Source organism: Anas acuta, chromosome 6, assembly GCF_963932015.1.
Source record: "Anas acuta chromosome 6, bAnaAcu1.1, whole genome shotgun sequence".
NCBI classification, from domain to species: Eukaryota; Metazoa; Chordata; class Aves; order Anseriformes; family Anatidae; genus Anas; species Anas acuta.
In genome coordinates, this window is record NC_088984.1 from 22387724 (window position 1) to 22414570 (window position 26847).

General features: G+C 35.6%; 1 protein-coding gene across 7 annotated transcripts in view; it reads right to left on the reverse strand.

Annotated features, from left to right (window-relative positions):
• Positions 1-1563: 1563 nt before the first annotated feature.
• Positions 1564-26847, reverse strand: part of ATF2 (activating transcription factor 2) — a 56594-nt gene continuing 31310 nt past the window's right edge. For 6 of the 7 annotated variants that reach the window (XM_068685741.1, XM_068685745.1, XM_068685738.1 and 3 more), the window contains 4 exons: positions 20781-20930; positions 16954-17160; positions 10161-10266; positions 1564-4235 (listed from right to left, as the gene is read on the reverse strand). In XM_068685741.1, the coding sequence (XP_068541842.1) occupies positions 4009-4235; positions 10161-10266; positions 16954-17160; positions 20781-20930 (690 nt within the window). In that variant the 3' untranslated portion in view covers positions 1564-4008. The remainder of the gene's footprint in view (positions 4236-10160; positions 10267-16953; positions 17161-20780; positions 20931-26847) is intronic. The other variant, XM_068685744.1, reaches the window with a different exon arrangement.

The following is a 26847-nucleotide window of genomic DNA, read 5'->3' on the forward strand; positions in this document are numbered from 1 at the left end:
TCCTGAGCTCACCAAACAGAACAATATTTTGGAGAGGAAGCAAACGAAGAACAAGAAAGGTCATGATCTTAAATTTTGGGAGAAAAAAAGTCACATTAAAAGTTGGAGTTGAAAGGACAAGAACCTATTTTTTTTTTTTTTTAATTTAATTTAAAAACCAATAAAATCCATGATTAATGTAAATCCAATTTTTTTCATGACGGTATCATCTAGACCTATCCCTACACAGTGTTATATAAGACAGGTTAAATAAATCATACCTGTACCACTGTTGGCACAGTGGTTAAAAATAAATGTAAAGAAAATACTACTCCAAGGTATCTTACACTTACTGCTCTGCAATGTAAATGAGTGTAGTTCAAATTATTTCTCCACTGAGGGAGGCAACAGGCAGCACATAAATGCAAACAACCTTCATTAGACACATTGTCATGAGTATATTAATCATGTCAAGAAGCATTGCTGGAGTTTCCTTCAGCATAATTTAACATACCTTACTTTATTAGGATGCACTTAATTTCACTATGTTTTCCCCTCATTATCATTTATGATGACCAATTAAAATGTTTGTGTCTGTCTCTAAGCAAATTACTTCTGTAATTCCAGTAGCTGAAATCACCACTCATCCAACACTTGTCATCTAGTTCCATCAGTGTAATATCTTCATATCTTTATTTGCCCGGCCTATATTAGCATTTTAAAGAGAAAAAGCTTACTTGGATCAGATATTTACATATAAAATGAGGGTTTTTTTTGTTTTTTTGTTTTGTTTTTTACACAGTGGAGATGGTAGGTTGTTTTCTTCCCCTGCTGCCCTGTTATATAGCCTTCAAGCTTTTTTCCTCAAAATGGAATATAGTTAGGAAAAGAAAATAATGAAGGAAGAGGGGCTTGGACACTATTCTTGTATTGGCCTTAAAGTTGTGTGAAGTTTAAATTTAATTTCCTTTGGTCAACACATGCAATAATTTGCAAGTACACAACTTTACCTTTTTTTTTTTTTTAAACCCCAAATCCTCCACACCAGAGCCCAGTCTAGAGCTTTTTAAATGATAACAGGATGAGGCACCCCATAGATCATGCTTCCTACATTCACAAATAAGACCAAACTACTTTTAATATTCTAACAAACACAAGGGCACGATTTCTTCTCAACCTTTCAACAAAAATACAAGCAGTTCATCTGACTGCATCTGTAATTTCCTAGTTTCATCTACATTCATACAAGGTTAAGATACTTTGAAAGTTAGCTGGAAAAGTTGATTACACACAACACTTTTGCTGTGGCACTCATTGCAATCAGAAATGGCTGAGCAAAGCCTGTGATCACCAAGCTGTTTGTGAACTCCTTCTGTAGATTACCTTAGGCTCCCGGACCTGAAGATACACGGCTAACTCCTCAGAAGCTGCTGGATCTCAACCGCAGAGCAATGGAATTTGGCTCAATTTCTAAAGAATCATACGTGTTTTTACGCACATCATGTTATTTTTTACATTATAGTAATGACTTCCAGAAAAATGCTGGTAATTGCAATGATGAACAAAGAAGTCTGAAGACAGTGCTGCCTTTTAGAACAATTATAATTTCATTAAAATAGGAACATAACTTAAAGATAGATTTTATTCTCTTTGATGATTTACTCATGCAAACTGCACATAGAAGAAAACAGTACAGTTTGTGAAACATGTCCAATGTAAAGACCCAAAATGCTAAGTACAGAAGTAGTGTGACATACGTCTCGAAACGGAATCCATGGTAGTACGACTAATAACTTTTCTCTATTTGCTGAACACAGATTTTAATGGTTCTTTTTCCAGCCCCACTGTTAAAGTCATTAACTGTTTACACGTCTCCTATACACTTATGTACTTATTATACAAGCGCGACAGCTTTGTTATAAAAAAAAAATCCACTTATATAAATATGGTTTAAAAAGCCTTTGTGTTTAGGAGAGCAAATTATAGCATAATCAATGAGGCCTTATCTAGTCCACCAGAACTACAATGAAAAGTGACTGTATAGCTTTCTTGCAGAATTCACATTTTGTGCCTTTGCAATTAATTTCCTTCTCACAAGATGTCCATTGTGTTTTACCATCCCCGAAACACTCAAGTGTTATAGTTTTTTTTCTTGAAATTGGGAACATAAGACTTTTAAACACACAAGGTTATCAACTCAACTTTGTTTTAAAATACAAAATATTTAGAATCCTTATTATTTGCATGCTTAAAGCCCTGCAATGATACATATATGACCTAGATATTTCTTTGTCCAGTTTTCATTATAGTATGGTTGTATATATATATTGTAGAAATTATGATTTTTCCTGTGGATCAATTACACTTTTTTGATTTGAAATTGAATCAAATAGAAATCTGATGGCACTGACACTTAAAAACACATAGTATAGTGTGGAGAAGGAAGAGCAAATGAACTACACAACCCATTATAAATGCATTAAATCTTTGTTATATACATAATGGAATCCTGCTTTACTGCCAGTTGCTACTATGCATCTGTTTTTGCTATTATACAAAGTTTTCCGACCCGAAAGCACACATCTAATTTTTTTAAACAACTTAATCTATTGTAAAATATTGTACTGTATTTTGAACATGAGTACAGAATCAAAATAGATAATGGCACATTTAAAAAACTCAATATCCTACAGATGATTGGATAATGAGAAAAAGTGTACCTACAATCATTTCATCAGAAACAAACTACATCATGGAATGTTAGTTATCCAAGTTCGCACAGTAAATAACATTTTAAAACTGCAATCACCTATCAGCCAGCATCACATTGAAGGCATCTTTAAACATTCAAGCAAAAGACTGCTGGCATTAACTACTGAACCATTCTCACGCACACACCACACACACCACATTATAATTACATTGTTTCCAAGATACGGTAGATACTGATTTTTTTTTCCACAAGAAAGGTATCAAAATTTTTGCTACTAAAAGATGACAGTGCTTACACAAGAATTAAGTACAAGTTAGCTTGCAAATACAAGACAATGACAAAAAAAAGTCTTGAGTTGTCTGAAGAAGGATTTTAGGCTTTTCTGGCATCCAAAACCATGAGTAAACTCAGTCTGCAACTCAAAAATCCACAAAATATCAACCTACCTTGGAATACTAAGTATTCCATATTTGATAACCCTGTATTTTACAATATGCTTGCTTACTGGTTTCAGCCTAGCAACAAAGGGTAGTTACAGATATCTAGCTAACTGGAGAAATAAAGCTCTCCTCCTCCCATAATGAAAGTGTTGGAGGAGAAAAAATAACCTGACATCAATTTAAAAAAAAAAAAAAAGAAAAAATCTATTTAGTAATGATCCTCACCTAAGATAGGTATGTGCATAAGAGTACTGTATCTCATATACTGTACTGGCCCTATTAAACAAATTAAAAACCCCAACGGTTAAAAAGTCAACCAAAATGCTATACATAAAACAACCCAAACATTTTTCTCCCAATGTTCTTCCTCTCATAATGTGCAAAACAACAAAAAGGCAAAAAGAATAAAAGCAAATTTACTGTTACCGTCTTTCTCTTGCCTAGTGCTTTATGACCTTGCTTGCATTGCAAAGTCAATAGGGACTATGCAGAACTTTGGTATAAAATGTCACATAATATTACTATCACAGTCTGGGGGATGACCTTTAGTATTTCACCCCAATGTTTGTTGAAATAATACCAAATTAAAAATGAAATAAACCATGTTGTACTGTACACACACTTTACACATTAAGCACAAAAAATAACTAGTAAACCTAATACTTAAAAAAAAAAAAAAAGTCTTTGCAAAGAGACTAGTAACTGGTGTTCTGTCTCACCTTCACCTGCCAATCGTTAAAGCCAAATTTGGGTTTGATTTTTAAAAATGACTAATTTTAAGCTACAATTTCTCCTAGAAGGAGACTGGTCTTTTGTTGATTTCCCTTTAAAGTCACAAACGTGTATCTAAGAAACTGCTGCAATGCAAGTTTTTAATCAACTTCCTGATGGCTGCGACTGGGAGGGAGGCGCCATGACGATCTGGGAAAGCACTGGCTCTGTGCTCTGGTCCGCCATCTGGGTGAGAACGGAGGTGGCCACCGCTTCAGCCTTGGAAGTGGAGCTTACGCCATTGGAGGTGCTGACAGAACTGTGCTGAATAGCTTCCGTGTGTGGACTGCTTGGCACCGATATGTCTTCTGAACTGTCATCTTTATCTGCAGCTTAAGAAGAAAGAGTTGTTTATTTTTGCCCCCTCACAATGCACACTACTTCCAACATAACAGCAAACACCTCCCAAATAATTCAAATAATTCATACTCACAGTATGACGTAGTGCAGCAAATTGCAAAACAATCTTTTCCCCCCACCCCCTGAAAACACTACTACAAAAGCAAAAGTATGGATTACATTTTGGGGTATTCAGGAAACAAGAACATTTTCACATCGTCAACATCACAACTAATGTTGTCTGATGTCCCGCCTAGTACATCAATCAATCAGCTCATGGGTGCAACGCCTAATTCTAATGGTGAATACTCATGACAATAAGCAATATTTATAGATTAAAAATACTACCAGATCTCCTAGTGCTACATGAATTGGCTTTAGATTTTTAAAAAGTGCTATTTACTGCATTTGCTTAGTAAGCAAACAAGAGGCTAATTCTATGTTCAATAATACTTGAGATTGCGAATACCACCTCTGGAAAAAAGCCATTTATAGCATTGTTATTAGGTGGACACTACTTCTGCAAGTTTTCAACCCACATTCTTGTAACACAGTAAAAGTTCAGTAACTTGTTTAATATACAAATGTCTTTCAGTAAGATTTAGAATTATTTTTAAAATTAAAGTTATAATATCTTTATGAAGGTTTTCGCCACAAAACTGAAATGAATTAGCCCTTCAGTTCTATCACGTTTCCTCATGACAAGAGGGTAAACAGATAAAAAAAAAAAATTCTTACTCTATGGAATTATAATTTACAAAGTTAGCATAATTGTCTCTCACACAAATGTCCTAGCCATGCTAGCACATCTTATCCTTTTTTGCCCAACCTGAGAATTGCAAAAGCTAGCCAAGGCATTATGCAAACATTGATGAGCAGAACTCTGAATTAAAGACTAAAAAGCAGAAAGAAACACACCGCTTTTCACTCAAAATTAAATCTGAACACCTGATTTAAGTTTTCTGTATTGCTTTATGCTACTTAGTATTTTTCAAGTCAGTGTATAAAACTTTTGTGAAAAATACTTAAACCAAATATATAGATGGAAGATGAAGTTCTTTTTAAGACACCACTGTCCACTGTATAATACAACATAGAAAGACACACAGACATAGCCAGGAGAAGCACGAACCGCTGCTGGTGACACAGCAATAGAACACAGCTTGGAACACTACACTTGTCACTACAGCAATGGGAGACTATACCAGTCTTTGCAAACCCTCTCAGGTTTGCTTGAGATTGGCCTACAAGCTCAAGGTATCCAGTGAAGAAGAGAAGGGAAAGGATGACACTAACACTAAAAGCTATCATAGCCTCATTTCCATATAAAACCTGGCTAATAGCAGTAACTGAACTGCATACAAAGCATGAACATACAATGATTAAATGAAGTTTATGATGTACTGAGGTTTGTACGTCATACCAGAAAAATCACTCAAGTCCCCAACATAAAGATCTTTGAAGCAACCCCATGCATACTAAGAACCCACTCCTCATCATAGCCTGAAAGTAACAGTTCTATTATTGACTGTTTCTGGAAAAGAATGGTAAGGTCAAAGAGGATTTGTTAGTCAGCGAAACGGCGTATTTCTTTTGGAGGACTACTGCCTAGATGGATAAGGTAACAATTTCTCTTACAGCCCTATTACAAGGGCAAGTACGTAATAATTTGAAAACGTCATGCTATTCTTATCCACAAGGCTAGCTATTTTACAGATTTATTTTTTTTTCTCCCCAAAAATCTTTCAAACTTCATATGCATTAGATAGATGATATTGAGCTAGGTCTGCTGACAATTACCAAACCTTAAGATTAACATAGCAACTGAATACAGCAAGAACAAAACCAAATTACTGCTGAAATATGTTTGTAATCCTTAGTAGGATTTATCCATTCAAGAATAGAAAGAATATAAATGAGTGCCAATTCAGCTCACATTATTCAATGGGATTTCTCATTTGCTACACTTCTACTGAGTTCTGCAGGATCTGATGTGAAAATAAATAAAAAGGAACACAGACAAACTTTCTTAAGAACAGAAGAACTCTAGTGCCACTTCCTGAAAAATAATGAATCACTATGAGAGCAGCATATTCTTCCCTTAAGACAGAAAGAAAAAGCACTGAGTGGGAAATTGTGTATCAGTCTCCCTGCTGTCACACCTTTTCCTCCTCTTTAATTTTTTTTCTTTTCTTCTTCTATGAATCTCAACCTAGCTGTTTTTTGCTTTCCACCCCTCCCCTCCCCGATTCTTGTTGGCAATATCATCCTTATCCTCAAAAAAAGATGAAGTTTAAACACTGTAAGCCAGAAGGCAGAGAGGAAGTGGTAGATCACCATTCAGCCAGAGAAGAAAGATCTTCCATTATTCTATATCCTTCAACATATAAATTACTACCAAAACGGAAAGTTTTGTAATAACATCACAATGACAACAAATGTGAAAAGGGCTTGACTTCCTGATTGTGCTGGGCTCCGGAAGACCATACAGACAGCAGAAGAAACAGTTATGAGAATACTCATGATCACCAACGTACAACAGAAGATTTTGTATCATGAAGCAGATGAACATACTGTGCTGAAGAGACAAAATCACGTCATTCATATATTTTCAGGTGCTGGGGTTGTGGTGGTGAGCTTACAGCAGGCAAATGACTATATGAGATACAGATTTAACACTAGTCTATATTAATGGGTTTGACTGAAAGTGTAAATACTTGCAATGAATGCAAAGTAATATTTAGAAACAAGGTGCTACCCTAAAGAATAGCTAGTGTGATTTCCTTCATAGTCCTAAGTTTACAGGAACAGCAGCCAAAAACTGAATACAAAACTGCATTTGAATATACATGTATAACACCAAGCACTGACATAATGGGATCCACAACTCCTTTTGGTCCCCTAATACCTCTAGAAAGGAAGCCCCATGATAATTGTCAGCTATCGAGGGATTACAGAGGGACTCACTGGGAAATTTACATTTCTAGGCTTGAGTTGGCTTTTGTGAATACTCCTTGCAGTTGAAGGACTGTCGCCTATCCAGAACAGGCTGTAGGAACACAGTCGTTTGAGCTACCTGAGGTCTGAAACTGGTTAGTGAACTTCTACTGTTTCTTTAACTAGGGAAAGAACACAAAAGCACTTATATAATACCACCTGCACTACAGCCTCTATTTATCTTCCTTTATATTCAGTTTTGTACACCTGTTCTTGAAGATTATGATGTCCTTTTGAAAAATATCTAAACCATTTTTTTTTTCAACAGGAATTTTCACAAGTTTTCACCTTCTTCCTCCTCTGAGTCCAGAAAAAAATGAGAAAAAACTGACTATGGCAGATGAATTTTAGAAATAATCTGGTATCGAAGAACTCAAAAATAAATGAACAGCATTCAGATGCCTCTTACATATTACATGACACTCCCCCTCACCCCCCCAAAAAAAAGTGTTAAAAAATAATAAATTCAGAACCAGTACCATTCTTCTTTGGGAAATAAAAAAATTAAACTATCTGAAAACTGAAGACCTGCTACAGAATTTCATTCATACTGCTTCAAAGTGCAATAACCATTTCTCTCTCTTTTTTTTTTTTCCTCCTGTCCTGATGATGCACTTTTTTGAAGCAGGCTTTTGAAATAATGAAAATATGACTCCAAGAATGGTTTTCAAAGAAAGGATATCTTCACTGTTGTGCTTTTTACTTGCCCTGAGGCAAAACATGCTTGGAAAATCCAAAAAATCTTGAAAGTTGTGTAAGTAGGTGCCAAAAATACCCTGCAAAGCAATAGATTATTTCTTCCTATTTAACTGCATCATAAGTGAAACCCCATTAAAGTGTGGACTTAGCTGCTAAAAGACAGTCTGCATGGTATAAACTAGCACAGTCTCAGCAGTGCACAATATTCAGCACTGCAGGAGCTCTGTAATCTGGTGTCTTCAGTTTCTTCCACAGAGACTGTTAAACCACTTGGTACTTTTCCGAAGCAACTGGACTTACATGACATGATGAACATAGTATCTTTATTTAAAAATACTTTCTTTCAACTGTATTTTCATAAATGCATTAGCTGAAACTATTATTTCCTCTCATAAATTGTACTGTGGGTAAATCAGTCAGCCAACATGTTTTCCTAATAGTATTCACATGAAGACGATGTGACAGGATTCTTCCAGAGGGATGTCATTGCAACTATCACTTGTGCTGAACTTTGACTTTCAAAAGGTTTTAAAAAACTAGGTGAGCTATGCCTCCAATTTTGTTGCTTACTATTATTGTTTTCTAAAATATAGGCTTTTCCCAGCAATATGGATTTTAATACTTATTCATTTTGCTTTCCTCAGTAAATTAGGAATGTCATAATCCTTTTCTGAGGGCAGAAAATAAACACTATTACTAAAATGTCTGCCATTAGTACTTCAACAAAGAAATCCTCAGCATATAATTAGCTTGCCAGACTTATGTTTAAATATTTTTTATGCAAATTCAGGAACATGTATCCTCCAAACATCAACGTTCAAGAAACCTGCATTTTTTATTTAAAAAAAAAAAAAAAGAAACCCTTGCATGTATAATGTTATTCCTTGTAGCTTCTGTATGAAATTATGTTGTTCTGTCAGATGGGAGCCATAATGGCCTCATCCCTGCAGCAATCATTGTTAATATAAATCCCAAACATATTTCTATACTGTTCCAATTTACTCCAAGATGCTATTTTCTGTCTTGTCAAAATGACTGGAGATCAAAGGACCAAGATTTATAAGCTCAAAACTGACAAAATCAGTATTCTAAATATATATGGCAATAGAGAGTTGCTAAATCTCCTGAATCTTTTAAATTAAAAAATATTGCCCATTCTGATGAAACTGCTTACAATGACTACAAGTAAAGATGGTGGCCATTAAGTTTTATCGCAAGCACCTGAGGATCTGTTTGCATGCAATACAAAATGTTCCTTTATTCTCCTGAATTACTGACACTAGCAAATTAAAATGAAGTGGCTACATATGGCAGAAACAATCTTCACATTTACAAATATCCTGAAATATCACTAAATCATAAAAACGAAAGCTGTGGGTTATATATTATGAATGTTGCCTAATGCATTCCCGGCTCAGTTATTTGTAACAAATTTGTGTACAATGGACAAAATTGGCCATTTATTCTACAGCAGCAGCAGCTGGTTCTGGCACTGTGTATCATATCCAAAAACGAAGTTACAAGTCAGGAAAGCATAATTAACCTTTAAAATGCTGGAAGGATAAAAATCAAATGACCAACTTTCAGTAAAAATATGTATGAGAAAAGAAGTGCTACTGAAATTCTCCATATTCCCTTCAGTATTGCAACTGCTTTTTAAAATACCCCGTATATAGAAAAGTAGATGCTTAATGCGGAAATAAAAACAACCTAGAAGACATTGTACAGTAGGAGCCATGAACCTGCATCTGATTATTTTAATAGCTTGACTGATCCTGGATGTTATGGTAAATGAGGACAGCTGTTATATTACCTCTACTGAAATCTCATTACGATAAAGAAAAAACCCACAAGGACCTTTCACTGTACTAGGCTAAGTATAAAAAAAAAAAAAAAAGCTTTATCATGTGCTCTTAATACTTTAATCATATTTTCCAAAACAGGTGTAGTAACCTATAGTCCATAAATGCTAATTACCATATGCATTTATTAAGCCAACATAAAATCTTCAATGATATATAACACGTCAACTGAGATGATTTAAAAATACATTTCTAAATATCCCATATTCATTCCTGCCTCGCAGTAACCTTCGGGATTTTTTTTTTAAATCTTTAATGTAATATTAGAACCGCACTTCTCATTTTTAATGCTCATTCGGTTCACTTTGGCAGTATTTCATTGATGCAGCCTAAGGCTATAGGTAATGGAACATTACTCACTATGATAGCCAGATTTCTTCTGCATGGCGGTTACAGGGCAATCTTTATGAGCCAGAAGAAGCTGTTTCAGCTGTGCCACTTCATTTCTCAGCAGGGTGACTTCATTCTAGAGGAGAAGAAAGTTATGTACTTCACCAGGCTCAAACTACATACATTTTGAAGGTAAGTATTAAGTTTTATAAGATTTTCAGTTATTCACTTAGGGGTAAATAAAATTCAAGAAGTTTCCATTTAGTCTATATATAGCAAAAATGTATACATTTCTTTTATCTTAGAATATTACATCTTATCTGAATCTTGACTAACTTTATTTTATGATTTTTTTTTAAATTAGGAAATGCTTTTATGGAAAATACAACATTTACAGTTTGCAGATGCAGAGTCTACAAATAGTCTCATTCACATGATCCAGCTACTGTAAGACTCTTCTATAGGGTTTTATGAATTCTAATCAGAGTAAACCTAGATTTAGCTAGCCACATTTTAACAGATGCCACAGCCAATGATAAAAAAAAAAAAAAAGTTAAAAAAAAAATCAGCCAATGCAGAATTGTTTTTGGGAAATATACTTGTACTTGTACTTTGGAAAAAAAATCTCAAGTAGTGGAGAAGAATTTGGAAAATGTCTGTTGATTTTTACATTTCTCTTTGGCAACCATGCATAAACCAAGTGTTGTATGAAGGAAAAATTAATAATGATGACAAAACCCTGAAGCGTCAGTTAATACCACTAAAATGGAGTGTAATCTAGGAGACAGCACTTGCAGAATCTAGCGACAGGACTCATGCCCAGGCTGTGCCTTCCCACTACCGGGTGACCTTGAGCAAGGTCATTTTTCTTCTTGGCACTTCAGTTTTTCCATTTGTAAAACAGAGGACGATACTTACCTGCCCTGTAAAGCTGTTTGATATCTATGGATGGGAAACAGTACATAACCACATTGACAATCCAAACTGAGAACAGTAAGGCATTGTGATAGATTCATTTTCATTTAGAACAGTAGAAAAGCTTTAGATATCTATAGAATCAGGTTATCTGTAATGCTTTTTGATCCCCATATCTTGTCATGATATATGCTTTTCACGGGTTAATTTCTTTTAAATCCAAGTCTTTTCCATTGGTATGAAATACTTAAAGTTACTTAAACTGTAAGAAAACTTGTATTACATGAGTGTAATACATACCACACGTAACATAATTGGTAAATACATATGTTTATACATTAGGGAGCAATTTAAAGAAAAATAAACATAAAATAATTGGATTGCAAATAAAATTATGTAGAAAAAAGGATAACTAAAAAGATTCTAAAATAATGAAAATACTTTTAAGAACAGAATTTATTTGGTTTACTTACACTATGTAAAATGATTTACAAATACTGTAACTGAACTATCAGATTTTCAAGACAAAGCTTCTCTTCATGTCCTCTCCCTCAATTTAGAGGACAAAAATGTCAAGCCTTTGTACTTGCAAAGTCCTCTTAAAAAACTATTAAGGGCTAATTTTCTGTTCAGTCATTTTATTGTGCCAAATATCCCTTGTCAAAACTTTATATTTAAAACAAAAACAAGAGCTGAAAGAGAGCCAAAAATCGGACTTCACTGATGTTTCTAATAAAAGAGAACTGTGATTACAAACAAAAAAAGTCATAATGAAAAAAAAAAAAACAGGAAAACTCCCCCACCCCCAAAATCTCTACCAGCTGTAATTACATATCCTGAAATCTTGGGCTGTTAAAGAAGCAGTCTACTTGTACCTCCAGCTCTCAGTCTCATCTTAGTTCACCATATTATTTACTGAGGAGCCACAACTCTGGGTGCCATGCAGGCAGCTGCACAGAACTGACAAAGAAAAAAAATGCTGATGTAGTTTTGAGACACTTCTTAATAACGTACAGGAGCAGCAAAGTCCAAGAATATGAAATATACTTCTGTTAGTTTATAGGAACATTGGCAAAATAAATGACCAAATCAGGAAAAAAAAATTCAGAAAGTTTCTACCTTCATCTCTCCCATTTAAGGGAGAATTTTATACACAACAGGATATATAAAAATGAAGTGGCTGTTTACCACTGCAAATAAATCTAGTAATTATGAAAAATGGTTGAAAAGGCAGCTTATAGATTAATCTCAGTTGTATTACAAATACTAAGAATTTTGCTAACAAGAACATAAAAAGCAAGTGTATTATCTTACATTAAAGCAAATTTGAAAAAAAAAAATGGAACAGCATTGCTATACAAAGTTAAAGTGTTGAGGTATACTCATTAAATACATAGCTAGGACACTGTTAGCAACATGAACACTGTGTGCCAATAGTGCCATAATCAATTCACAAATGATTCCTGAAAGTAGAAGCAAAGACACAAGGTACATGCAATCCCACAGAAAGGCAAGTCAATGGTTGCCATGTACATGTCACCAGCACGGGCCACTTTTCACGGGTCATAAAATGATGTTGACAGAACCAACTTACATATACTTTGCAGTTTTCTCATCATGTATGTGACAATATTTAACCTCTCCAACTCATTCAAAATAAATTAATGTGATCTTCTTTACAGAAAACAGGCTAACAAGAAGCAGCATATGGAATAAACAATTCAACACTTTGCATGAAGAAAGATGTAGTTTTTGCGCAGGACAAATAGTCCCCTTCATTTTTCAGAAATCAAGTCAAGAGTAGTCATTAATGTTTCTTTAAACAAGCATGAAATACACCTCACATACTAAAGGAATTTTTATGTTCACACGTTTCAACAGCATGTTAACACTATAAGGCAGGTTTCTGGAGGAAAGCATATCTATTTTTACCCGTACTATGTTTTCCATAAAATATTTTCCCTACTGCAATCTAAGGTACACCACACTGTGTACAATATGTTCTTTGTATCTGCCTTTATTTTCTGGATTCAAAATGCACTTGGAACCAGTTTAACCCTTACACTAAGCAAGGTGTTGGGTAACATTTTGAGGTATATTTACCGAGACTGTTACCAGAGACAGGCAGATATGGGGACAGTGGATCATCTGCACCCGAGTTAAACACCAGTCTTCCTGTTTCTTTTTGAAAAAAAAAAGAAGAAACAGGAAAGACTGTTTCTTCAACAAGATACCGTTGTGTGGGAAAGGACCTTAAGTGCATTTCTTTCTTAACCTAGCTTTCCTAAAGCAGCTTCTGCAGCATTGGTACAAACCACCACTGACTGGTGATAACAGAGGTCTTCTAAAACCTAAAAAGATCTCCTAAGGAAGACAGGACATTCTTCTACAACACTGAAGTAACAATAACTAACACTTTGCCCTCTAAATTTACTAAAGCAACAGTGACCAAATAGAGACCATGTTACAAACTTCAGTATCTGACACTGCAATACAAGTGGGTGGTCTCTGGGGACACATTGCCAACAGTTCGTTAAGAACGTGTTATATATAGCATACCATATCTTGCACAAAAGCAAAACAAGAGGGTATATAAAATTTAAGATCCATAAACAAATCAACATATGAATAGAAAACAGTCCACAAAAAGCAAACAGTAAAATCTGAAAAAGTTGAAAGCATGAAGTAACTTATCTAATGTATAGTAAAGACCAATAAAGGCCAATCTAACCTACATACGCTATTGACAGGATATAATTGATTGAAATTATCTTTTAAACAAAAAAATGTCTAAAGAGAAAGTTACATTCAAAAAAATTGAAGGAGCTACACTTTTCTCATACAGAAGTTCATCTACAGAAAGCTGAAAACTATGGAACAGAAGAATATACATAAACCACATAAGGCTCTTCAAAATTGTTATGTACCATTAGAGAACTTCCAGTCTTAAAAATCTTGATGTTTACCTTAGAACCTTTGACACAGACATTACAAGAAATCTACTGTGTTGAAAAAAGTCAGAAACGTTGTGTGAAGCACTGCAATGCAATTTCTAGTCATTTTTGTATTAACCTACTTCTGGAAATACAACATCTCAGCAAATTCAGCTGAGCAGGTCGTTTAGATATTAAACAAAATATGAACTGCTAAACCCTAACACTCAGTCCATAAAACTGTACTAAGGCAAAACTCCAAACTTATTAAATTTACTATTAAATATAACATAAGTAAGCAAGCATGGGTCATTACTGCCCACTATGCTGATCAGCTGTACTAGCCTGTCAAGTGAAGAATTATTACGGAAATAGAAGATTGATTAATGTTTTCACATAAAATACAATTTAATTATTTCTCTGACATTCAACATCTTTACAAGTCATTCTGTTCTTCACAGTTAACAGCCTTGCTTTTGGCAGACTGCAAAAAAAAAATCTTTTTTTTTCAGTTAACTATTACTTAATTAATGCTTTGAAATCTGGATATCTTTTGGATTCCAGATACGTAAACAAATAATTAAAAACCACAATCAAAATTTAGATGCAACTATAGGTTTAAGCAATGTACACTGTTAAATACAACAATATGTTACATGGACAGCCAGTTACACTAAAAGTTTGCTGCCCTGCCACCGAAGAGGCTAGGGGTGCACAAGAAGTTGGGAGGGGATGTGGCCAGGAGTGCTGACCCTGACTGTCAGCATAACAAAAAAAAAAAACAAAAACAAAAACACAAAACCACAAACAAACCACAAAAACAGTACCTGCTACAAACAGCAACAGTAATTTAGAAAAAGCACAACTGTTATAGAGGAGAAAATCTATGGCCTTCTTTATGGGACAAAGGGTGTTTTTTTTTTTTTTTTTTGCCTGTGCTATTAGTGCTGCTACTGCATTTCTTAAATAAAAGACATTAACTTTCTTCCTTGTCATTATCAGATAGTAAATTTGCATACCTCTAGATGACTGCATTGTATTAAAATATCTACAAACAACCCTAATTCTATATTTCATCCAATAAGTGGGTGTTTGAACACACACAGTATTAAAAAGCAGGATTCTTTCCTGCTAATTAGAAGCAAAAGACTACTATGCAATTTTGTAACTAAACAATACTAATATTGGTATTACAGTAACAGCTATAGTAAATAAGGTGTGTGACAATTTGTTATCCATTACAATGCAGTACTTAAATCATTTTCAATTAAAAAAAATAGATATTCATAAGTTAAGGGCAGCTCCTATATTACCAGAAACTACTTCCACTAAGAAAGCTGAAATATAGCCAATCTTTGTTGTTCTTTGCTTTTCTTCCTGTAAGTCTACCTTCACTTGTTTCTTAGATTTACGTTATAGTGCTACATATCATTTTGTAATTAATGGATTTACAGTGAGGGCTGTGACTACATTAAAGGAAAGGTCCACAGACTGTGAACAGGTATGAGAAGACCATGTATTTGCAAGTAATTTAAGCAATGCTGTGATGTCATGTCAAAGGTCATGGTTCTTAGAACACAGGAAATGATTTCACCTTGTGTACTTAGGTATGAATTTCTTGCGTTTTACAGATTGGGATGCTGAGTAGTTTTAAAGATAGACTAGATATTATGAAAAATTTCTTTACTCTAAGGCTAGGCCTTAGAGTAAATACTGGAACAGGCTTCCTAGTAAAGTGGTTGGTGCACCAGGCCTGTCAATGTTCAAAAGGCATTTGGATAACACCCTCAATAACATGGTTTAACTTTTGGTTAGCCCTGAAGTGGTCAGCCAGTTGGACTTGGTGTCTGCAGGTCCCTTCCCACTGGATTATTCTAGTCTATTCAGAAAGCTAAAGATGATTGATGCGTAGTAATTGTGGTTACACAATGAAAAGTAATCTTGCAGGCCCTACTCTCCCAGTCGGTTGACCTGGGACATCTTCATCAAAGAGCATGAAAGAAAGATTTTAATACAGAAGACCTATGAATTTGACTCACCGAACAACTCTGATGAAACAGCAAGGTAAACTTTAAAATATCAAAAATACTTTCCACTACATTTTCTAAATGGATGCTTCATTTAGGAAATGACATCAGTGTCCCTTTCTTTAATTCTCAAAATAAAGCTTTTAGATTTTTTATTTTGAAACAATACATTGTGCCAATTCTTGTGTGCTGCTGGAAAACATTAATACTAAATGTCAAAACATATTTTCTTAATTTAAACAAAAGGGTCACGGATTGTTTGAAACAGAGAAAAATGTGTCCACATGACAGCTTTCCAACGACTGATAACCTCAGAAGAGGTAGAAAAATGACTGGCCACATACACTAGACTATCTTACAGTATACATCCCTCCCTATAGGATTTATGCACACTCAGAGGGCAGTGTGCTGAGATTTGCACTGCCACTGCCTGTGCTGTACCTGTTCTGTGCACAAAAGAGGCCTTCAGTTTCCAGTGATGTCAATCTGGCACCTTTCACGAGCACTACATTCACTTTAAAGGAAAAAACAGTGAAGTTAAAAAGAACCAAAGGAAATCAAACCAAATATATTTAAATAACTCAGACTGTGATAGAAATTGTTAGGAGCAAGGCATTTTTTAAGGTAAAAATGGTAAGTAGGCTATTAAGCCTTTTCTCCAACAGATCTTGTCATCCTAATTTAGTATCACCGTCTGGAAGTTATTTAAAATTGAATAAAGGATAAATGGGCATGATCCTAAAGTTTACACATCTTAAAAATCTGAATATTCTTTTATATTCTTATTTTGTTGGTATATTCAATTTAATACTGAATTTTCAATTCTTATGCGACCCATAAAGCCATTTATATTTCAGATTTTGTGCAAAGTTTAAGTTCCATTGATCCAGAATATACTGTCCAAGTATAGTAAAGTTTAATAATTTTTACTTGTAATAAAAAGCATACCTGTAACTGGCCATTTAGTGAGCTCAAGTCCTCAGCTTTTTTCTCCAATGACTGTACCCAGACTTTCCGCTTCTGTCGGCATCTGGAAGCAGCAGCCCGATTTCGTTCCAGAAATTTCCTTCTTTTTTCATCAGGGTCTTCATTAGCAGCTCTTCTTCGCCGACCACCTGTATTTGGCGTTTGTGGTGTAGGCTGAGCTGGTGATGCCTAAAAACAGTAAGAAGTATTAAAGAAGTTGTCAGTGTAATACTACTCACAACTCAAACTGCAGCACAAGTAAAACTACACAGCACATCTTGAGAAAAGCCTTTACAACGCTTCTACATACATTCATGTTATACAGATTTCTTTTGTGGAAAGCTATGTAATTTACTGTCACAACTAAGGTTTAAAAACTTATTTACACTGTATTTACACTCTTTACTTACCATGTGACATTAACATTTAACATTTTAATTATGGCTTTATTTTTGGTTTAAAATTGCACTAAAATGTCAATCACTTCACGAAGCTGAATTCATGTGACGTTTACATATGAATAAAGCACAGAAACAACACCACTTTAGATGGTCTCTCTCTTTACCAATTTTGATGACACATGATGACAAAGTCTTCACAAACAGTCAACTTCTTAGAAGCCTTTCACCCATAATAAATTTGAAAAGTTAGATTTGGTAGGAAATATATTCTCTACTCTTTACTCTTCCCAAATACCCTTCACTAAAACTTAATCACAATTGAAATATCACAGAATTATTTATTTCCAGTACACAGAAACTGCCTGACAAATGCTCTCTGTGCTGATAGTTACTGATCCCTAGATCTCCAAACAGCAATTTCCTATTTGTTAATGTAATGTTCTCACCACTGCACACCAACCTCCCTTATATCCACCCACACACAGTGACAGGATCAAAGTATTTCATTACCTTAGACTATACATTATACTCCCTTCATAGGTGTAGAGAGACCCTAGACAAGGATTTAATGAATTACGGTAACAACATAATGGATCTTAAAATTCTTTCAACAGATAGGACAGACACAACATAATTGTCTATACGGTATCTTCACAGCTGTACGTGTACACCTGTACATTCAGTATAGCACAGTAAGAAAGTTACAGTTTTAACTTAAAAAAACAAACCCACAGATACAGCATCTGGCATACCAATTTGTCATAAATTCTAGACAGATAACAAAAAATCTGGGAACTCCTATTAGATTTTTAGGAATAGCACACTTGCATATTTATTTTTTTAATACTAGATATTAAGTAACAAAAAAATAAGTGAATAACAATCTTTTCATTTTGAAAATGCTGCTTCAAAGTATTATGACAATAGTCTTTTAAAAAACTTCAGGTAGTAGGGGAAAATAGCATGAAGAAAATCATCTTCCAATGGCTAGTATTTTTCTCTCTTTTGCTCCAAACATTTGTTTTGATATATTATTTGATTACACTGACCAATCTCAGAATCTAAATGCTTTCCCTGCAGCTGCAATTTACACCCATGGCTACAGGCATAAACAGGTTCGGTCCTTTGGTTTCTGGGCCAAGTGTATACGGGTTTTACAAAATTGGTATTAGAGAATCATTGGGAACCATAGGTTGGAAAAGGTTCTTAAGATCATCAAATCTGAACATCAGCCTAAGACTACAAGTCCACCACTAAACCATGTTCTTTGGCACCACATCCACATGTCTCTTAATTATCTCCCGGGATGGCAACTCACCACTTCCCTGGGCAGCCCCTTCCAATGCCTATCCATCCTTTCTTTGAATAAATTCTTCCAAATGTCCAACCTACACCTCTCCTGGTGGAACTTGAGGCTGTTTCCTAGCATCCTATCACTTGTCACCTGAGAAAAGACACTGACACCTTTCACATTTGTCTTACTGGCCTTTTATTTAGGAAGAGTGACTACTTCTACTGTTACCCATTTACTTTCTTAAGGAAACACTTTTCCAACAAGTTTCTTAGAAGCAGAACAGCTGCAGTCCTCCAGGATTCGTTCCTGGAAATAGCTCTTTTCTCCAGCAGGGTTCCCACTTCTACTCTGAGTCAGAGCTGTTGTCCTTAATTCTCCTGTTCTCATCTATCACCCCAAAAGGAGAAGACTACCATCCCTAGCCTCACAACCCTCCTTTCAGCACCTGGAAGGACGTACTGAAACTATTCTTGTAGCAGAGCAGAAAAGATCCTTCAAGCAAAGTAACACAACCATGATCACTGAGGCAGTTAAAAAAAAACAAAAACAAACACTAAGAATGTTTATGACATGAAATACTAGACAGATGCAATATAAATGCAAAATAAATTAAGTTTTCTTCAATTATATATCAACCAGCTGTACAGTTTTCAGTTACCACAAGATTTCCTGTTAATGCAATCCAGAAATCAGGAGTCAGTTCTAAATCTAAACAAACAGATAACAACTATTTCGAAATTGTCACCTTGAATGACACGTTCTAGAAATATTTAAGGACATACAACAAACATCCTATTGCTACAGAAATATTGATGTAATACACTAGCATAACACACACACAGTATAGATTTACCAACCTCTCGAAATTATGTATAGTCATAAACAGATAAAATACACCAAGAAAAAACAGTCTGCTGCATAACTACACACTGAGATTCTGCCAACATAGAATCATAGAATCATAGAATCATAGAATATCCTGAGTTGGAAGGGACCCTTAAGGATCATCAAGTCCAACTCCTGACACCGCACAGGTCTACCCCAAAGTTCAGACCATGTGACTAAGTGCACAGTCCAATCTCTTCTTAAATTCAGACAGGCTCGGTGCAGTGACCACTTCCCTGGGGAGCCTGTTCCAGTGTGCAACCACCCTCTCTGTGAAGAACCCCCTCCTGATGTCAAGCCTAAACTTCCCCTGCCTCAGCTTAACCCCGTTCCTGCGGGTCCTGTCGCTGGTGTTAATGGAGAAAAGGTCTCCTGCCTCTCGACACCCCCTTACGAGGAAGTTGTAGACTGCGATGAGGTCTCCCCTCAGCCTCCTCTTCTCCAGGCTGAACAGGCCCAGTGCCCTCAGCCGTTCCTCGTACGTCTTCCCCTCCAGGCCTTTCACCATCTTCGTAGCCCTCCTCTGGACACTCTCCAACAGTTTCATGTCCTTTTTATACTGTGGTGCCCAGAACTGCACACAGTACTCGAGGTGAGGCCGCACCAGCGCAGAGTAGAGCGGGACAATCACCTCCCTTGACCTACTAGCGATGCCGTGCTTGATGCACCCCAGGACATGGTTGGCCCTCCTGGCTGCCAGGGCACACTGCTGGCTCATATTCAACTTGCTGTCTACCACGACCCCCAGATCCCTCTCTTCTAGGCTGCTCTCCAGTGTCTCATCGCCCAGTCTATACGTGCAGCCAGGGTTTCCCCGTCCCAGGTGCAGGACCCGGCACTTGCTCTTATTGAACTTCATGCGGTTGGCGATCGCCCAGCTCTCCAACCTATCCAGATCCCTCTGCAAGGCCTTTCCACCCTCATTCGAGTCCACAACTCCTCCAAGTTTGGTGTCATCAGCAAACTTGCTCAAAATACCTTCTATTCCTACATCCAGATCGTTTATAAAAATATTGAAAAGTACCGGCCCTAAAATGGAGCCTTGAGGGACCCCACTGGTGACCGCCCGCCAGCCTGACGCAGCCCCATTCACCATAACCCTTTGGGCCCTGCCCATTAGCCAATTGCTCACCCATCGTATGACGCATTTAGCAAAACATTTTAGCAAAAAGATCTATTTTCCATACAGTGAAGGAGGCAGAAAGTACACGTGCACTGTGTTGTCATACCGGTGTTTCAGTTGTTGAAGTTGCAGGTTGTTGTAGTGATTGTGGTCGTGGTTCCTCTGACTGAGTCCTAACCAGCCCACTTGGATGTCCCTTGGCAGTATCTCCATTTGTTACCTGAGGGTGCTGCTGGGTCAAGGCTGCTTTCAATCTCTGAAAGAAAAAAAAAACAAAACACATTTTTTCCCCCACATCATGGAAATACTGTAACAATTATAGCATCACTTGAGGAGTTATGATGTACGTTAGTTATTAGTTATTTTCACTTTGCCAACAGGGGCTCCATCTTTAAAATAGCTGTATGCCTTTTTACAGGCTTTCAACAGTGATCTAGACATACACCTACTAGCAGATGACAACTTGCAAGCATCATGAAAGCATCTCAGAAAGAAGAGGACTGTATGCTGCATGGAGAAATAAACAGAAAACTGCCTTTGTGATGAATTGTGCCCACAAAGAGGTGACTTGAAAGCAAAGAACAAATAATTGTTGAAACTGGTATTACGCTTGCAATGACATGCATAAAAATTACCTGAAACCCTGAAGGTAGCAGGAATACCAGCATAGTACTCAGTAAGCCATGATACTTTGGTTTGAAGCTGACTAACAAATTTCAATTCCTTACTTTAATTTTTGAGAATTCAATAAAAATAATCATTTTCTACCACATCCTTTACGCCAAATACATTTGTGTGTAGTTTTAATTAACAGCAACATTTAACTGTTCTTTTGATGAACTCCTGTATCCTCATGTTTTAGAGTATGAACAAAACATTGACAAAGTACTAACTATTAATAGAGCGTCTTGATAGTGCTAGAGCTAGGCTGCATTTGGCCAGCCCAAAATAAGCAGAGGACTTTGCATCCATTTATGTAGATACACCCTATCAACTACAGCATTCCAACAGCTCTCAGCAATTAAGCCACTGGAATACTGTGACAGCTCTCTCCTACCATGACAGGTTTCCCTGGCTCCTGTTTTACAATTAAAACAACAGATTGCAAATCCACCTCTGCCAGAACTGCAAAAAACCTGTGTCTGTGATATGGAAAATTGACTCTCTATATTTGAAAGGTGCATGTAATCACCCACTAGCAGACGTCCCATTTGAAGACTACACAGAGAATCATTAAAATTCTAAAATTCCTCTGCTGGCTTGCTGGTATGGAAGCTTCAGACAGTGACTTCTATAGGTCACTTTTCCCCATGCATTGTGAGAATTTTGGTTTTCAAACAACTTAGGTTTTCAAACAACAAAGCCAACAATATAGAAGTATAGAGGCAGTAAGGTTGTGGGAGGTTTTTTTGTTTGTTTTTTGATGGGATAAGACATTAGTTTGTCTACGGACTTGCCAAAACTTTCTTAAATAATGCTGGTTGGGACTTAACATACATAGGAAAAGAGAACAGGTGTACATTATGTGTGTAACTCACAATGATGGCAGTTTCTAAACACTGAAATGTTTGTAATAATTGACCTTGCAGAAGCACTGAAATAATTCTGAATACACACATGTACATAAAAATTCAGTGTTAATTAAGTCTTGTTCCACACTTCACTTTGTATCACCTTTGTAAATTTCCAAGAACAAGAAACAAACACAAGAAATTTACAGCAACTCCCCCAGTGCTCAACTTGAACTAAAGGAATTCAGAATAGTTGCAGACTTTAGGCTAAGATAGCACCATTTTAAAAGATGGTTAAACATTTTTAAAAGATTGATAATAAAAATGTATTTAAAAAAAAACAAACAACTGAAATTCTTAGCATGCAAACAGTACACTGAAATTCCTAATGCTACAGATACCTCATAACCTTTCTTTACTGCAGTAAAGCAAACTCACAGCATTCAACTTATACCTTCCTTGTACCTTCCTAACTCACCTCAGAAAAACGCCTAACAAAAAGCTCAGTCCCTGTCTTCAGCTAAACAAGAGCGGAAAGGACCAAGTGCTTTCTTTTTAATCAAAATTACTAAACCCAAGCTCTATGATCTAAGTACAAAAATGGAAAGGTTGATTTGATGATTTCTTGCCTTTTAGAATTCAAACTAATTTTGGTCATTAAATGGCGTAATTTCCATAATTACTACCAGGACTACCACAGAGACACACCACTTGCAAATCACTTTTTTTTTGTTTTTTTTTTTTAAAAAAAAGGAAATATAATGTATTTAATGTTTTGTTGAATATCCTTTCCATAAGTTAGCACCTGTTTTTTTCACAATATATTTTCATTTACTATCTGAATTACTTCAGCTGTATTTCTTGCATCACAACTTGCCCTTTAGCAGGACACAAAAAGCATACAGTCAAAATAAAGACTAGGGAGTTATAACAAATTAGTTATGTTGTCTGTATTTCAACTTCTACTAAGGCTTTTAAGGGCATGCTTTCTATTTCAAGCCACGACATCAACAGGTTCTGAAAAGTTACATCTACCAAAAATTACTCAGCCACGACATAGCAACTTATTATATACAGGCAGTCTTCTCTTCCACTGCCATGAGAAGTAAAAAGAGTAGATTCCATCCAATTTAATGGGCTAGATAACGTAAATTCAGTAACAACAGGCTAACTTCTAACTTCATGGCACTGGAGCACAAACATTTACACCACATCAGTACAGCCAGTGTGCCTGTTCAACTCTGCCTGTGGCTCTATGAGCAAGCCTTGATATAAGCATCCTCCACAACAAAAACAAAGTACATGAACTGTTAGAAATACTTTATAGTATTTACTTAAAGCCAGCTATTTTAGAACGTTTCATTCTTCATGTCCATTTCCTTAGCAAAAGAGTGTCCAATTCAGAAAATTTGGGAGATGAAATAAAATTAGCACTTGGGTGGTTTTTGACTTTGCTTTTTCATTTTCCCCAAATATGGCAAGTAACTTATTGTCTAGGTCCATTCTTTCTACCTCTCCCTTTCTGCATTACAAAAGTATTTGCAAAGTTAAAGAAAAAAATTAGGAATTCAATGCTATTAAATGTATCTATTGTACGTTTAATTTGGAAGTAGCAGAAGTGAAGGCAATACCACGATACTATTAACATTATTAACACATATCAGGCATAATGGATGTGCAAACAGCTGAAATAGGACTTTCCACACTAATGATAACATTTTAAAAATACAGTTTTGTACATTTCAAAGTAAATAAACTCATTTTGAAAATTAGATTGTTAAATCTAAGTGTAGGTTCTCTGGAAATTAATGCAAAATAATTGGCTTTAGTTTTATATCACAGTTTCAAACTTGAAGTTTCAATAGTTACGATTAGAACTAACCACAAATATGGAAATACTGTGAAAATCAAACATTTTTACAGATTCTCACAAGAAGATATTAAACGAATGCATTTTAAAAGATTCCTATTGCAGAAGGCAATGCTGTAGTAAAATACTACATGGATGTTGTGCTTCCTGTAAGTTGGGAGATATTCACACCAAGCACTATGGAAATCTCAGTTTTATAAATCAAGTATATTGAAACAAATATTAGAATAAAAGTATGTAATGATTAATATGCGAGGAAATTATGATAACCAAAGCTTGACATTATTTGCCTATTAGAGGCAAACTAAAAGTGGTATTTTCAGATAACTTAATAGCTTTTAAAGTCTTTATTAGCAAAGTTTTATTGTTCATATATATCCTTGAAAACAAATCCTCACCACATCTGTCAAAATTTGGTAGGGCTAGATCATTCCATCAAGAGCTCACAGAAACAAGACAATATTCTCCAGAAACAATTTATGAAAAACTCAGATCCATATTTCATATCTGCCACAAAAGCTCATCAGAGTAATAACCCTCCTTCTCCTGGGTGTTATCCTACCATCTGCTGCTCTATTACTTATCTTTATTTTGCAACTAATTAACAGCATAATCTTCTAAATTCAGCAAGTTAATTATCATTATTGTGGTCTTTGCAGCATCATCAGTCCTTATGAAGTCTTGTCTCTCCACCCCCAGAGAACATATGAAAATGAAGTAGGTTGTGAGAGGGTCTGTTTCTTTAGAGTAGGCTCATTAGGTGTTTGCTGATTAGCTCGGCATGCAGAGAGACAGGTCAGAAGAATTCTGCTGAACACAAGGTCCCATGCCAGGCTCAAGCAAGTTAATGTAGGTTTCTGAACATTTGCCAAGCTGCCCTCTGTCAGTTCTCAGTAGAAACCTCCTGCAGAAAGCCTCTGGGTTGCCCACTGTGTGCAAAGTATTTCTCAGTTTGTGACAAAAGGTTTTATATGGGGAAGAGAAGGCAGGGGGAACACTCAGTGTAAGTTAAAACATTTTTTTAATTTCTTAAGAAACTTCTGCAATCCATGCAGAAGGGTCTGAATGTTAAGCTTGCATCCACAATCCATACATTCAAAAAACAGGGATGTGTTACAACTAGGAATAGTTCATAGCTCATATATGGAAAGCAGATCTTCTTACAAACTGATTAGAAGCAAGTCTGTAATACCTAGAATTATGCATCCTTATCACAGAATGATCCGGGTTGGAAGGGACCTTTAAAAATCATCTGTTCCAATTCCCGACCATCCCCTCCTTATCGGAAAACATTTTTGTTAAACAGAACTATTACATTTACTTTTGAGTCTCTCTAAAATACCACAAAACTGATCTGTGTGTTTGATTTTAATAAAGTATGTAGAATTTAGTATCTATGACACAAGAAATAAAGAATAGTGATAAAAACAGATAACTTATTTTAAGTGTTCTGAAAAAGTCTGAAACTCATTTTCACTCATATTCTGTGCCACTCTCAGTACGAGATATAAAGATATTTTCAAAATAATACCAGTAAAAGACAGTTGTGCCTGAATGAAATCTCTAATCATATTTCACTTGAATTCTGCAAGCAACAGGAGGAAAAGGATCCAAACACTTTCAAAACTGTAGTTAACAGTGCCTGAAAATGTGCTCCAGGAAGGTGTCCTATGCCCATTACCAAACAAGTCTGCCAGTTATTTTACGCTTTAGCTTTCAGAAATTGTAATGTCAATTTGTTTTTACTGAAGTTCACTCATGGTTTTAAATATAGAACCGCAGGGTGTTATATATATACAATTTGGTATATATATAGTAATTCACAAGTAATTCACAAGTAATTCATCAATATGGAAGAAAATTGTGATATTTTTCCATTAATAAAAATGTAGAGATTATGTTGCCCAAACCCACATTCAAATAATTAATCACCATAACTATTAGAAAATAATAGCACTGCAATCTCTAATTTTATTTTTGTAAAGGTCAAAGTTCCTGCCTTCACCTTAAAGAAAAAAAACTTATGTCTATATTACAGTAGCCTTTTGTAAACAGGTAAGAGAGAAACATAACTGAGATGAGGAATGAAATCAAAGTACAGGTTACTCTTCTGATAACAAAACTAAAATATGTTAGCTCCTTGAAGAGTCATGCAAGAAATGAACTGCAGAGATGGCTTCTGTAAAGAAAGGCACAAGGTACAAACAAAGGTAAGTATCTGTTTCCCTTCTTGGTTTGTACCTGGTATTTCATCCAAAACATACAGACTTGTGACTCCTACTTATAAATGCTGGATTGTTGCCAGATATAGAGCTATCTGGGGTAATTGCATCTTCAAGTTAAAAAAAAAATAAATAAATGTTGTTTTAAGTGGTTCAAGAACTTTACTCAGAATCTCTGAAGCAGGTAGATCTGTCTTAAGAATGCCTTGAAATAGTATTGTCACACATGTGACAGAAGGAAATGCAGAATACTGTATATAGTAATATAGGAAAAGTGTATATAGGAAAGTATAGTCTTGAGAGAAAGGAAGGATGCAAACAATGATGACCAGAAGTGTGTATCACAAAACCCTCTGGAGTTAAAAACAAACAAACACACACAACTCATAACCTTTACAAATTTTGTATCCCCTATATTATAAATCTTACCTGAACATCTGAGGACGTTAGGAAACTGTCTGAGAATGGTTTTTGTGTATATATATTTGTTGCATATTCTATTTCAACATTTGATAATGCAATATGAAAAAAAATCTGAGACTAAAAATACGTATCTTTAAAGAACAACAG